We start from the raw sequence: 14794 nt of genomic DNA, 5'->3' as shown, positions 1-14794 counted from the left end.
TCTAGTTCAACTCCCCTCTTTTCTTCAGTTCTCTTAATTTCTGCTTTTCCTGTCTCTGTCTTTTGCGGATTTCTTTGAGCAATTTCTTATCAGTTATCGTTGTCAAATCCAATTTCAAAACGTCTTTAACGTTGTCTAAATTTTTTAGACTTAAATCTTCTTTATCGGATTTTGTGTTTTTTTCAGATGGCTTTGGTGTCGCCTCCGCTTGTTTGTTAACTTTTAATGTAAAAATCATCCGATCTTTCACAGACCCAGTAGTTGATGATTTGTGACTAACTATGTCATCACCATCAAGCATATCTGCCAATGCCCCCAAAGCTTTCTCTCTTCGCAATAGCTCCAATTCATGGATAGCAGAAGTGGCACTGCCCCCCTTCTTCTTTTGAAGATCATTAATATCCACATTATTTACATTCAATCTATCCAAAGAGTCCTTAGAATCAAAAATAATCATCACCGTATTAGCCTTGTTCATAGCATTCATGATTTCTGTCTTTTTCTTTGTGGTCAAGTCAGATTCAGAAATTGACCAGCCAATCTTGACGTATTTGACAGAACTTGCAGTACTCTTTTGTGATTTTTTCATTTCTGCAATACTTGCAAATTTTGTACTCATTCCCGCCAATTCTTGGGCCTTTACATCTGCTAGCTCATCGGAGTATTTCTGTATAGCAGTTCGTTTATCAACACACTTGATAAGAGGAATTTTTCTTTTTCCCGAAGCAGACACACTGACAATAGCAAATCCAACTTCGTTCAAATCCCACTCTCTTGAGTTGATCAAGTCTCTCATGTTGGTAGTTGTAATATCTCCACTATCACCATCCATAAAGTTGATGACACCTCGAGGATTTTCAAAGTCAATATAAACCTTTTTGATTAAATGTTTAATACAATCAATGGCTTTGAAACTGGCCTGGGGAAGATTGAATCTAGGAATCCGTATTTGTCCATTGTTTCCCATTCTTTTTTCGCCATACGAGGATCTATTATTTTCTTGGCCATTTGACAGCTGTTTTCCATATGAATTTTGGTATCTTGAGTTTGGCTGTCTTGAGGTTTGCTGTCGTGGTGGATTCTGCTGCTGATTTCGTTCAGCATTTGTTCTTCTTGAATTGTAAGATGGTACTGTGCCACTTGCCGCGACATTCCTTTGTGGTCTTGAAGGGGCTCTTTGGGTTCCTGATAAAATACCTTTGATATCAATAGATTTTGCTTGGTCAGATGTATGGAATAATCTCTGGAATATAGGTGCCCCACTTTGGTAAGCTACCTTGGGACATCCAATCTTCGTGAAGCCGTTCATTTGTTGGAAAATGTATTCACAATATCGTTCCCACACTTCAGTCTTTTCCGTATTAAAACCTTTAATTAAAAATGCCGATATTCTTTCTGGTAGGGAAGAAATCTTGAGTTTAAGTCTTCGTGGTGACAGGTTCAGCGCACCCTATACTTCTAAAAAATTTTCTGTAGATTCTCCCCCATATATTCCATGCACCACTGTGGGGGGTCTAAATGTTCAATCTCTCAAGGACATATAAACTGTCAATCAAATGGCACGAAAAGAAGTCACTTAAAACCTTACAAGTTTCTGGAGGGAATATTAGAAATAAAGAAGCAAGAAAGAAATAAATCCAGTAAATTAGCTATGTAAAATGAAGGAAAGGAAAAAATGAGAACAAGCAAATAAAACGAAATAATATCATTGCATTCAAACAAAATCTGCAAAAGATTATAAAATAAAAAGTTTAATTAGAAACACGTGTGCTGTGATGAGATATATAATATAGAAAAATTACACATCGCGGATAAATTAGGAGCAGATTTAATTAATAGCAAATGTCCATGTGATCTTATTGTTGTTTACATTCTTGAGGATCCCTTTGCTTAGCACCCTTTCCACCATTTTCTTCATCATCGTCATCATCGTCATCATCATCATCATCATCATAATCCTCTTCATCAGTGTCTACTTCACCGAATTCGTCAAGATCTTCATAATCCATAAAGTCAATGGCAGCACCAGTAAACCAGTCAACAGCACGTGGAATTAATTTGTCCTTTATTTCTTCAGCAATATGGTAATCCAATTGCAATCTAGCTTCCAAATCGTCTTCTCCTTCTTCGTCTTCTTCTTCTTCGTCTTCACCTTCTTCAGTTTCTTCGGTTGGTGGCTTTGGAGGGTCAAAAAAGTTGAAGAAAGATTCTGTTGGTGTCAATTTTTCAATAGTTCTGGTTTGTTTAGTGTACTTATTTCTTTGTTTTCTTCTTTCAATCTTGATTGTAACATTTTTTTCTGGAGAAGCCCAGTTAATAGCACAACCCTCGGCATGGTCATATATAAATTCACCAGTGTAACCTAAGTCTTCTTGATAATAGTAAGTTTTTTCCAAGACTTTATCACTAAAGAAATCATTTTTGCTGAATTCAAAAAGCAATTTGAACCCTGGTTTTTCCAAGTGCTCTAATCTAATATCCACCAAATATTGTAAGACATCGCCGTCTCTGTCAGTGATGGTTTCATTGATTGGTTCCAAGTTACCCAAAGCAGTCAACCAGAAGGCTGGAATACCATTAATTGGTTCAGCATCAGCGTCTTCTTCTTTGTCATTTTCTCCATCCTTAGATTTTTCCTTTGATTCATCAATTTCTTCGATTTGACCTTCTTCGTCTTCAGTGTCTTCATCAGAACCTTCCAATTCAGCCTCTATAGCTTTACCTTCTTCAATCTCTTCTACAGTTGGTTCAACTTCACCTGTGATGATTTTCTTTCTGTGTTCGTTGAGAGGCTTGGCCTTTTCATTGAATTTTTTTTCAAGGGCAAACAATTCTCTTTGAAATTCTTCTTCCAAAGACATTTGTTTCTTTTGGATGGACTTCAATGAAATAATTCTTTCCTTGACAACTTTTGGGAAAGCATCAACATAACCCGAGTCTTGACCAACCAAAGTGTTCAATTTTCCTTCAATAAGGGACAAAAACATTGGGTTACTGGCGAGTTGTTTTTTGGCAGCTTCTTCTGATTCCTCATCAATAGTATTTGGCACCTTTGGATTGGCCGATCTAGACATCAATGATCCCACATTTGAAGCTGGGGTGTTTTGAGGAGTAGGAGCCTCGGATATCTCAGCGATCTTGTTTTTAATAGGTTCAGACATTTTTTATGGCACTTTGTTGGATTATGTAGAATGATCTTTGACACCTTTCTTTTTTTTGTTTTGTTTTTTTTTTTCTTCCTGTTTATTAAAGAGTTCACTGTAAGCTATTATTTCGAATATATGTCACAGAAGTATATTATCGACGCTTATATGACAGTGAATGACAAATCAGGTTTTACAGTGTACAAGACTAAGGGGAAATAAATTTAGAAAAAAAAAATACAACGTAAAAGCCTGTATTTGTGTGCTACAGGGAAGATAAAAAACATTTTTAGCCCAAAAGAAAGAAAAAAAAAAATCTGACAAAAATTTTCCTTGTTCCCGTGACTGGATGCCTCAGGGTACAGGACCCTATCAATAAACATCACCGATGAGTATACTGTAGTAATCCCCAAAGTGAATTCTCCTGTTACGGGAACGGGAACAAGAGCTATCGCTAGCTGCTTGCAAAACATGTTCGGTTGGGTTGTTAGTTGGAAATGAATAAAAGCTTATTGAAGAAATGCAAGCAAATACGCTGGACGGTGCCTGAGTTTGGATAAGTAATCACTAGAAAAATCAGAGTTTTTTCCGTATTACAAATCCCTTTGCTAATCTGAATATGGCAATTTAATTATCTGCCACATATTGTTTCATGTTATGCATATATAGATATATATATATATGTTCCTTTCAATTCATTCTGACATGACAAATTTTGAGATGAGATTCATTCATTTGAAAACGTCCATTGATACATGCCTACCGCAACTATAGAGGACAATAGCTCGAAGAAGCTATCCCTAGATTTGGAACAAAATGCTCCAAAGCTTCAGAAACATGCTTTGACACCTTTATTAATATCGAAAAAGGTCCCTCCATTTAGAGATGCCTCTGAAATGAAATCATGGCCCCGCAACTTCCTCAAAAGTCCGGCTTCTTACTTGTTTTTCTGGTGGTTGATACCTTTGATGAATGTGGGTTACAAAAGAACCGTGAACGAGAATGATCTTTTCCTTCTTCCAGATAATATGAAGATTGAAACATTGTACAAAACTTTCGAACAACATTTGCAAAAGATAGAGGCCAAAAATAAACAGCGTGCCTTGAGGAAAAATCCATCAATTTCTGAAGATGACTTAGAGAAAGCTGCTCTCACAAAAAGCTCGATACCATTAGCACTTCTCAAGACCTTAAAACTTAAATTTATGTTGGCAATCTTGTGGAAAATTGTATTCGACGTCGCTTCTGTTTTATCACCTTTGTTGACCAAAAAATTGATTGACTTTGTCGAGAACAGGGTCACTGAAAAACATGCTGGGAATGCCATTTCCCTGGGTAAAGGGGTTGGTTACGCTATTGGGGTTGCTTCACTCATGTCTCTTTGTGGATTTGCAATCAACCATTTCTTTGGGCACTCTTTAGAATGTGGGATCCAGACAAAGGCGATAATAACCAAGCTTATTTTGGAAAAATCTTTCACCATAAATTCCAAATCAAAGCAGACTTACACCTCCGGTAAAATTAGTTCATTAATGGGAACTGATATCTCAAGGCTAGATATGGCTGTCGGATTCTCTCCATTTTTGTTAACATCGTTTATACCTATTGTCATAATTATTGCATTATTGATCGTTAACCTCGGTGTCTCTGCCCTTTCAGGTATTGCAGTGTTCTTAGCGATTTTGGCAATAATGAGTGTTTCATCTAAATCGCTCTTATACTTTAGAAAGAAAGTGACCGTAGAAACAGATGAAAGAGTTTCATTAATAAGAGAAGTTTTAATATCAATTAAGATGATCAAATACTATAGCTGGGAAACTCCGTACCATGACAATATCAAAAAGCATCGGAATAAAGAAACCAAAATTCTTTTCAATATGCAAGCTATTAAAGGGGTACTCTTTGCCTTAGGTTTTTTTGTACCAACATTGTGCTCCATGGTGTCGTTCGTGACATTGAATAAGGTTGATCCAGGAAAATCGGTCGCCAGTATCTTTTCTTCTCTTTCCTTATTCAGTGAATTGTCCACCCAATTGATTTTGTTACCTTTGGCTGCGTCTATGTTGGTGGATGGTTTCGCCGCTATCCAGAGAGTCAAGGATTTTGTGTTATGTCCTGATGAAGCTCCTGTTGATCCTGAATGGGAGAGGCAACAAATGGCTGACTGCGACTTTGTGGAGGATGACGCTATGGCTATTCAAATTAAAAACGCCGAATTTGAGTGGGAAAGCATTGAAGCTGATGGCATTTCTGATTCTGAAGAAGAGGATGAAGAAAAATCATCACAAGAAGTGGTTCATGAAGATTACTGTGATACAAAAGATAATGAAAATTCTGTCAACGAGAGCTCTGATCCAACTGCTTTTACTGGCTTGCACAATGTGAATCTTAATATCAAGAAAGGTGAATTTATTATTGTCACTGGGGTCATTGGATCCGGCAAATCTTCTTTACTCAATGCTATATCTGGGACTATGAAACGTACGTCAGGGGTTCTAAAAACTGATGGAAGCTTATTATTTTGTGATTTGCCTTGGATTCAAAGTACTACCATAAGACAAAACATTTGTTTCACCAACCCGTATGTGAAGGAAAAGTACGACAAGGTTGTTGAAGTCTGTTCCTTGGTTGATGATTTCAAGATTTTCCAAGCTGGAGATTTGACATCAGTTGGTGAGCGTGGGGTGACTTTATCTGGGGGACAAAAATCCAGAATTAATTTAGCCAGAGCCGTTTACAATGATTGTGATATTGTTTTATTAGACGATGTTCTTAGTGCAGTTGATAGTCGGGTTGGTAAGTCCATTGTTGAGAATTGCTTGTTGAGCTACTTAGGTGAAAAGACCAGAGTTTTGGTAACCCATCAATTGAGTTTGATTCACAATGCTGATAGGGTGATTTACTTAAATACCGATAAAACAATCAGTATTGGGACTGTTGATGAATTGATATCCACTAATGAAGGGTTTGCTGATTTGATGAAATATGGAAGCAAAGATGTTGCCAAAGGTGAAAACAATAAGCAAAGCGAAGAAGAATCAAAGACTAAAGCTGCTGTAAAGGTGGATTTGGAAAGCGACAACTTTGATGAGGAAGATATATTAATCAAAAAAGAGGATCAAGCAGTGAATAGAATTTCGTTTGAAGTTTATCTTCAATTCCTCAGATTGGGAACCAAAAACCATCCTATATTAGTGTGTCTTTTCATTGTCTTACAATTTATCATCACCACATTTTGCACTTTGTTCGTCAACACTTGGTTATCGTTCTGGACTGCAAAAAAATGGCCAGAAAGATCCGATAACTTTTACATTGGGATATATATTATGCTTTGTTTTGTTGGGTTCATTTTGAATATATTAGAATTCATTACTTTAGCCTATGTGTTGAACCACTGTGCCCGTGAAGTGAACTTAAAAGCCATCAAGAATATTTTTCAAGCACCAATGTCGTTCTTGGACTCCACTCCTGTTGGTAGACTAATGAACAGATTCACCAAAGATACTGACGCGTTGGACAATCAGCTCGGCGATGAAGCAAGAGAATTTTTAATCCCTACTGCAATGTGTATTGGTATTGGCATATTGTGTATAATCTATTTGCCATGGATGGCTATTGTTATTCCGGTATTACTGATTTTCGTGGCTACATTAGTGTCATATTATCAAGCGACTGGTAGAGAAGTTAAGCGATTGGAAGCAGTGAATCGGTCATTTGTTTACAACAATTTTGAAGAATGTCTTGCTGGTATGAGTACAATCAAAGAATATGGTGCTGTTGGGCAGTTTTTATCAAAAAATGATTTGCATATGGACACAATGAATAACGCTTGCTACACTTATTTCTTCATTCAGCGGTTTATGGGAGTTCATCTCGATAATATTGGTGCAATGTTCGTGTTCGTGGTTGCCGCTTTATGTGTAACCGGTCAATTCAATATGAGTGCTTCATCGACAGGTTTGGTGGTATCGTATGTTATTCAGGCTTGTGGACTTTTGACGATGGCTGCTCTTTCATTAGCAGAGGTAGAAAATGTGATGAATAGCGCTGAAAGATTGGTTTACTACGGCTTTAACCTTCCAAAAGAAGAACCTGGGAATATCACTGCCAATTACCAGCCTGTGAAACAGGAATGGTTAGAAAAAGATTCATCGATCCTGTTCAAAAACGTGAACCTCAGATACAGGGACAATTTGCCATTAGTATTGAGGAATTTGTCATTGAGCATTAAATCGGGTGAAAAAATTGGAATTTGTGGAAGAACTGGTGCAGGGAAATCTTCAATCATGACTGCTCTCTATCGTTTGACGGAAATTGAAAATGGTGCGATTGAAATTGATGGTTTGGATATTTCTACAATGCCTTTAGCTACTCTCAGATCACAATTGTGTATTATTCCTCAAGATCCAGTGTTATTCAAGGGGACTATTAGGTCCAACTTAGATCCGTTCCATAACAGCAGCGATGATGAACTTTGGGATGCGCTCCGCAGAAGTGGATTGGTTGAATTATCTCAATTGGACACCGTGAAAAAACAGCAGATTCAAGGCACTGATTTGAGTGCACTTCATAAATTCCATTTGGACCAACCAATTCAAGAAGAAGGCAAAAACTTGTCTCTAGGGGAGCGTCAATTGTTAGCATTGGCTAGAGCTTTGGTGAAGAAGACCAAGATTTTGATTTTGGATGAAGCAACTTCTTCAGTTGACTATAAAGCAGACGCTGCCGTTAACCATACCATTAGAACAGAGTTTGAACAATGTACAACTTTATGTATTGCTCACAGATTGAATACTATCATCAAATTTGATCGGATCATGGTATTAGACAAGGGGGAGTTGAAAGAGTTTGATACACCTAAGAAATTGTTTATGAGCAATGGAATTTTTAGAGAAATGTGCGATAGATCTAATATTACTGAAGCTGCCTTCTGAAATCACTTTATTATATTTTTTTTTCTTTGTTTGTTTTATTTTCATTTGCTCTTTATTATTTTAATCAACACCAATTAAATTTCTGTTTAAACCTATATCATTACTTTCAATATTGTTTAGAACCTTATGATATTTTATTAAATCCATTTTAATTCAATCTATACTTTGAAAAAAAAAAAAAAAAAAAAAGATTTCCTTTTTTTCCTTGTAGAAGTAAATGAGAAGCCGATACAAAAGCAGAAATAACCAATAATTGGAAAATTATCAATTCAAAGAATAACAATCAATAACAACAAGATGACTAGAACTGCAATCAACAACATAATACAACAATCACTGAACCACTCCCTATTTTTCTCTAATATTGTGTTCAATCGTTTCATACTCTTATTCAATCTTCCCTGGGCCCGATCCATATCTTGTTCAAACTCACTAATCAACCCAGCTTGATCCTCCAACTCATCTCCCATTAATCTTGCCTGCTGATTAATTCTCAGTACCGAATCGTAAACTCCGTCCAATTGTTGGTCCTGATATTGCAACTCTTGTTGAAGCTGAAAATTTCGGTTCGCTGCTACCTTATTTTGGATTTCTGTCTTTGACACTTCATCCTCATAACTCAAGAACGGATTGTCACCGGTTGAGGTTTTACTTTTCTTAGTTTGCCATTCCTGGTTGATTTGATGATAACTTGATTGTAATGCTTCAATTACTTTCTCACGACGAGAAATCTCTGTTGTAGATAGATCAGCATAGAGCTCAGGTTCAGTTTTGATTTGGTCTATCGATTCTTTTAAATCTTCAATTGTTTCATGGAGCTCACTGATTTGGTTTTCGAATTCTAATTGTTGGTCGTTGGAAATATTAGCAAAATTTACTGTGGAAAGAAATTTGTTGAGAGTTTTTATTTGCTCTTCTCCGTCCTTCTGGACCTCGTTAAATGGATCCATCGTCGATGTATAATAATGTCTATATATTTCTATCAAATTCTTCAGGTGTTACAACCTATTGTATTTTATTTTTTTGCAGTCTAATCTTATCATACCAAATATACATCAAGTATGGATTTCGGCCCTGTCAGTGTCTTCTAGCTGGAAAACGATGTTTTGGTATTGTCACATGTTGGTGCACGTGAAGAGACCGAAAGTGAGCAGAAAAAATTATGGAATATCACCATCACATCGAATCAAGGGATAACTCAAGAGCATTACCGCCGCCACACCATTTGATTAAAAAGAGTTCAAGAGATGTCAAATAACGAACTCAGACCGTATTACGATCCGAGCCTGTTTGATGCTGGATACTCTGTAACGTATCGCCCGGGACTTGGTGTGTTGTATCCCGATGGCAAATCTATAGTCGATACCATTTTCAACAATGATAGCCTGAAATCTGCTAGTGAGTTACTAAAATTCAAGAATGGAACTAGCAGAACCCTAATTCGAGCTGCTCGTGGTTCAGCAGCCCGCCACCTGGCTGGTGGCAATATGGGTCAGTCATTTTGGCACAGTGTAAACAGCTCACTGGAGATCTTGACCCATTTCTTAAAGAAGTTGGCGAGAAATTACTTCAAAGTGATTTTGAACCAACCATTCGATATTGTGAGAGTGTTGCTTCAAATAGGGGTTTTCGATGTACTGAGCTTGAGTAATATTGGAAGCGGCAAACTTGAAGGTAAAAGTGTCAAAGAAAAAAAGTCAAAGAAAAAAAGATCAGAGTATGATGAGCAAGGGGACAGTGCAGATTACTTCTTTAGTAATAACTCTACTTACAAATCTAAATCAATTGGACTAAATGATGAAGAAGGTGAAGATGTCGAGGATGATGTGGAAGAATATGAAGTGCCGGTTGTTGACGTCAAGCACATCCAACCTTTGTCTTTGCATACCATTGACGTTATGTCTTCAATTTTATCTAAGGAAGGAACTACCAGTTTATGGAAGGCTACCAATGTATCATACATTTATCAAGCATTATCAGCTACCCTTGAATCATGGTTGACAGGATTTTTTGCGCCATTTTTAGAAATCCCTGATCCATTCTATATTGACATCAATTATTCGCCCGATCCATTTAAGTCATTTGTATTGATTCTTGTTGCTTCGATAACCACAGGAATAATATTGGCTCCGTTGGATTTGATACGTACCAAGTTGATTATTACTAATATTCCTGCGACTGCCCAAGAGCGTTACGAGGCTGAATCGAGATGGCCTGGCTTGAAAAGAAGTCTTAGGGATAATATCAAGATGCTTAAGTTCTACTTTTGTCCTATCCAGCTACTTTTCCCAACGATCTTGAATTCAACTGCCAACAAATTTATAAAGAACTTTGTACCATATTTGATGGTCACTAGACATGAGATTGGCAGCGGTGGTGTATCTATCCATCCAATATATGATCTGAGTTTGCGATTCCTTAGTGAATTCATTGATTTGATTGTGAAATTGCCTGTGGAAACCTTGTTGAGAAGAGCTCAAACCAGCTATTTGGTTTCTAAGAGCACCAATGATAAATTCCGGGATTCTAATGGTTTAGAAATCAACGAATCAGATATGATTGTGAAATTCGTAGGCTATAAAGGGTACTGGAGCAGTTTGGTTAGCTCGGTATACACTGATTCTAAGAATGATAATTCCGGATTAGAATCATTATTTAGAGGCTGGAAGATTGGTGCACTTAATATCTTCGCCAGATGGGGGTTTAAAGTGATCAATAGTGATTCCAAATTTGTTGAAGAAAAGTTCTGAATCCAAGATCATAAATTCATCCATTATCGATCTGAATTATATAACTCTCCAATTTGCCTCTGATTTTTTGTTTTTTGTTTTTTGTTTCCTGCTTTGTGCCTCGCAATGAAGCAATACGGTCTACGCTTTGCAATTGATTTTCTTTGATATTTCGGAAATCTTACTTACTCAATTTTTTTCTTTTTGTATATATATTTGGTGCTTTTTTTTTACCCTTAGTTTTTTTCTTTTCTTTTTCCTTTTTTTTTCTTACTTGCTTTATACTATAATGACAATTGTTTCCACTACCACCTGATTCTTTCTGCTAATTGTTAGGGCATAATTATTAAACATTGACTTCATGAAATGACTTCATAAATGATGGTTTCTCAACCCATTTTGTAGAGTTTATTGTAGTGTTTGTTTTTACTTACAACTTGTTAAAATCCTAATTAATTAGGATATCCTTCAGCACTTACCGAATAAAAAAAGGAAATTCATCGCAAGACATCAGAGGGTTGTTGCAACTAATGCTGCATGTAAAAATAGGTATTTTCTTTCCATATTTTTGAGTTCAACAAAGACGATTGAGATAAAACGAGGTAAAATGAAAAAAAAAAACAAGGAAAAGAAAATAGTTACTCAGAAAATGATGATAAAATGTTTGCGGTGTTGTTGATTGTTTACGGCTCAATCTTGTTTATATATATGTGTGTGTCGGTGTCTACTAACCCTGGTAAAAAAAAAAAAAAAAATGAGACCACAAAAGTATTTTCACTCACTCACCCACACTTGATGGAAACAAAAAATCGCTACTAGATTGACACCATATTTGACATTGATCCTGGTCGACAGATCAACAGACAGTGAGAATTCAGCCATACCGCTGGATCAATTGATTCCAACAATTTAAAAAATTCGAAAAAAAGTAAAAATAGACTTAATTAAACCATCACAACGTCACTGTTGATGGAGACGAGGTTTGGCCGAGCCGATAAGTAATCATCATCTTCACCATCATCATCATCATCATCATCATCATTATAGACTATCATCACCGGTCTGCGCAATTACTGGATTAGAAACTTTGGAATAAGTAACACAGAACAGATCAGGACAATACAGAGGTTCTGTCTACGGTCATTTTTATCCTGGGTATAATTTGAGGTTTTGGAGGATCAGATCCATTGGGTAATTATTATTGGATAAACGAAGCAGCATTTATCATTCAGGTAAGGGGTCAAATAATCCAGCAGTGCCTTACTATTAAATCCCATTAGACAACCTCAAGTGGAAGAGAGTGATACACTAAATCCCAATAATATCAATTACAGAAAGATCCATCAAACTATAAACACATAAATAAGAATTCAAAAAAAAAAAGTTAATGAACCTCAATAATGATTACGGACTCAAACTCAAAAACAAAGAACAAAAATTGGAAGCCCCAGAAACGCCAGCGACAAGATAGCATTGTGGGCAACGAGGCTGACAGGGATGCTTCAGAAGGCAGAGATAGTGAAAGTGACAGTGACAGCGATGACAGTGATGATTCTTTTGAATTTGATACAGGGAGGGGATCATCTTCAACAGCCACCACCACAACATCCACAACAATAACTTTGGGAAATAATGGCAATAATAATAATAATGGTGGTGCTGATTGGAGGAAAAGAAGCTCATCATTTGTGTATGACCAGCAATTACGACCGGGGAGTGATAGTGTAATATCACAACAAAGACAATCACAAATCCAACCAGGAATCATAGGGTTAGTATCAGGTGATGTATCGATAAATGGTAAAAATTCCTTTACCAATTTCAACTTCAATTTTGATAAAATGCCTTCTAAAATCACATCAAGGTTCCAAGTCAGTCCTCATTTCAACTCCATCAACTATGATTTCGGATTGTTATTGGCACTTGGAAAATTTATCCAATGGAGATTGAAATTCGCTCAGACCTCATCATTCTGGGAATTTATTCTCGAACAAACTTGTATTATTATTGATTTGAATAAGCGGAATCAAAATCCTCAACAAAAAAATATGGCGAAATGTGACAATAGTCACCCAAAATTCACGATCAGAGATTTAATTATCCGATATTTCCAGCTTCGAAATGAGTATGGATTGAATGGTAATTTAAATTTGAATTTCTTGAGCCATATGGTGGCAGATCCCCCAAAGCATTGCACTTCAAACACTCTACCAGCGTCACCTAAATCTACAGGTCCAAACGGCAACTATGTGGCTTTCAAAAACCAAGTGAGATCACAGTTGCTAAGACTTGAGTCAAAATTATCTCAAAATGATTATAAACTTAATTCTAATCAGCTGAAAGTATCTTTTCTCATTGATTCGTTCGAATGCATTTCCAATCATGATGTCTCTCCGTCACGAAAGCTTCAAAAGCTCCCTCATGATGATCTTAAAACCCTAGAAGATGTTCAAGTATATATTTCACAAACTGCAAGCAACATAGAAAGGTTCGTCATGCTACATAATGGTGATAGGCAAAGTGGATTGGAAGATTTGAGAGAGTTCATCAAGGTTTCTAAACAATTTGCTACGATAATATCGTTTAAATCTAAAAATCCTTTTCAAAGTAGTTCGATTTCTAATATCCCAAACAGTATTGGTATTTCAAACAATAATGGTCGGCCTATCGAAACTAATGTTAGCATAAAGGTACCTAAATCCCTTGCCAATCGCAACAACTCAATGATATCACCACATACTCTACCTAGCAGTGCTGATCAAATCAATGACACTACGGCTATACAAACTTCGGACTTGGAGGGGATGCCTAATCCTAATTTTAATTCTGCAGATCGAAAGGGAAAAGTGGTTGTGGTCAATGAAGAGCCCAAAATGGGTGGTATAAGTGATATTATCAGAAATCCTATACCAATCAACGGAACAGAAAATATCACTGAAGGGTTATCTAGAGATGTGGAAGCGTTGAACTGGGATAAGATGATCAATAATATGGAGATTGAAAGAATGAAGTTTAATGATGAGGGTGAGCACATAAAGGAAAACATTAGAAATGGTATGACTTCTGTGTCTGATTATGGAAGCGGCAAAGTACTTGGTGATCAAACACCACAGATCCAGAGGCAACTCCAAACACGAGCTGTACCACTGGTACCATCTTCTGCTAATTCAATGCAACCGCTTACAAACTCAAAGTTTAACTCTGCCCCTACTATATTATCTCATAAACCACAGCCTTTTGCACATCCACAGCATAGTCAACATCTCCAACTGCCGCCTCAATTTTCACCGCTTCCTACCCAACCACATCCAAATTTAATCCTGGTTCCGGTACAACAAGGAATTAGCAATGATATGCCTTCACATATGACTATATTACATAATTCGATTAATGTGCCAATGGGAATGACTCCTGTAATTGGGCGAGCGGGGGTTTCGGAGCCTGTAATGACGAACGTTAACATGATGATGGGTAGAAATGGGATGAAGAATATTGATACCAGCTCAAACGGTTCTATCAATAGCAGCCCATGTCGTAACGTTGTGCCGATTGTTCCCTCACCTATTAATTCGCAACATCCAACGATCAGATTTCCTCAGCAACACCAACAACAATTCAATCAGCACAGTGCCGGAATGTCACTAGCAAGCAGCAGTAGTGGATCTGGTGTTGACAGTGGATCACATGTGTCACCGCAAACTCCGGATTTTCAGAGTAGTAGAAATGCGGCAAACACTATACCGTTTGAACCATCGGGAAATTTTCAACAACAAAATTTCCGATTTACAAACATGGGAGGCCAATTACAAGGGATGACGGCACAACAACTTCAGATGATGGGGATTGGATTCAGTATGAATAACGGAGATGTGAACAACCCAAGGGGACATTTTAAATGATAATTGAATGAGTTTACTTTTATTTGTTTGTTTGTTTTTTTAAAAGAAGAGAACTTTTGATTTTTAGCACAGGATATTGATATTTATGT

At 36.9% G+C, this 14794-nt stretch overlaps 6 protein-coding genes across 6 annotated transcripts; 3 read left to right on the top strand and 3 right to left on the bottom strand. All coding sequences in view use genetic code 12, as the record gives it.

Annotated features, from left to right (window-relative positions):
• Position 1: 1 nt before the first annotated feature.
• On the bottom strand, positions 2 to 1309 carry AIM23 (Aim23p; the record flags this gene model as incomplete). Its single annotated transcript, XM_064999719.1, has 1 exon — positions 2 to 1309. The coding sequence occupies one exon, from the start codon at positions 1307 to 1309 to the stop codon at positions 2 to 4; it is 1308 nt and encodes a 435-aa protein (XP_064855791.1).
• Positions 1310 to 1856: 547 nt separating this feature from the next.
• On the bottom strand, positions 1857 to 3161 carry NAP1 (histone chaperone NAP1; the record flags this gene model as incomplete). Its single annotated transcript, XM_064999718.1, has 1 exon — positions 1857 to 3161. One exon carries the CDS (start codon positions 3159 to 3161, stop codon positions 1857 to 1859), a length of 1305 nt encoding a protein of 434 aa, XP_064855790.1.
• A 737-nt stretch (positions 3162 to 3898) lies between these two features.
• DASC09_061330 (uncharacterized protein) lies at positions 3899 to 8077 on the top strand (the record flags this gene model as incomplete). Its single annotated transcript, XM_064999717.1, has 1 exon — positions 3899 to 8077. The coding sequence occupies one exon, from the start codon at positions 3899 to 3901 to the stop codon at positions 8075 to 8077; it is 4179 nt and encodes a 1392-aa protein (XP_064855789.1).
• Positions 8078 to 8346: 269 nt separating this feature from the next.
• On the bottom strand, positions 8347 to 9027 carry TLG1 (Tlg1p; the record flags this gene model as incomplete). The annotated part of the gene is made up of 1 exon (XM_064999716.1): positions 8347 to 9027. The coding sequence occupies one exon, from the start codon at positions 9025 to 9027 to the stop codon at positions 8347 to 8349; it is 681 nt and encodes a 226-aa protein (XP_064855788.1).
• Positions 9028 to 9324: 297 nt separating this feature from the next.
• On the top strand, positions 9325 to 10827 carry UGO1 (mitofusin complex protein UGO1; the record flags this gene model as incomplete). Its single annotated transcript, XM_064999715.1, has 1 exon — positions 9325 to 10827. The coding sequence occupies one exon, from the start codon at positions 9325 to 9327 to the stop codon at positions 10825 to 10827; it is 1503 nt and encodes a 500-aa protein (XP_064855787.1).
• Positions 10828 to 12206: 1379 nt separating this feature from the next.
• On the top strand, positions 12207 to 14705 carry DASC09_061300 (uncharacterized protein; the record flags this gene model as incomplete). The annotated part of the gene is made up of 1 exon (XM_064999714.1): positions 12207 to 14705. The coding sequence occupies one exon, from the start codon at positions 12207 to 12209 to the stop codon at positions 14703 to 14705; it is 2499 nt and encodes an 832-aa protein (XP_064855786.1).
• Between the last annotated feature and the right edge of the window lie 89 nt (positions 14706 to 14794).

The sequence above is a fragment of the Saccharomycopsis crataegensis genome (genome assembly GCF_037102585.1).
Source record: "Saccharomycopsis crataegensis DNA, jcf7180000000098, whole genome shotgun sequence".
NCBI classification, from domain to species: Eukaryota; Fungi; Ascomycota; class Saccharomycetes; order Ascoideales; family Saccharomycopsidaceae; genus Saccharomycopsis; species Saccharomycopsis crataegensis.
Note: the sequence above shows the minus strand (reverse complement) of the source record. Positions and strands in the feature narration are given on the sequence as shown.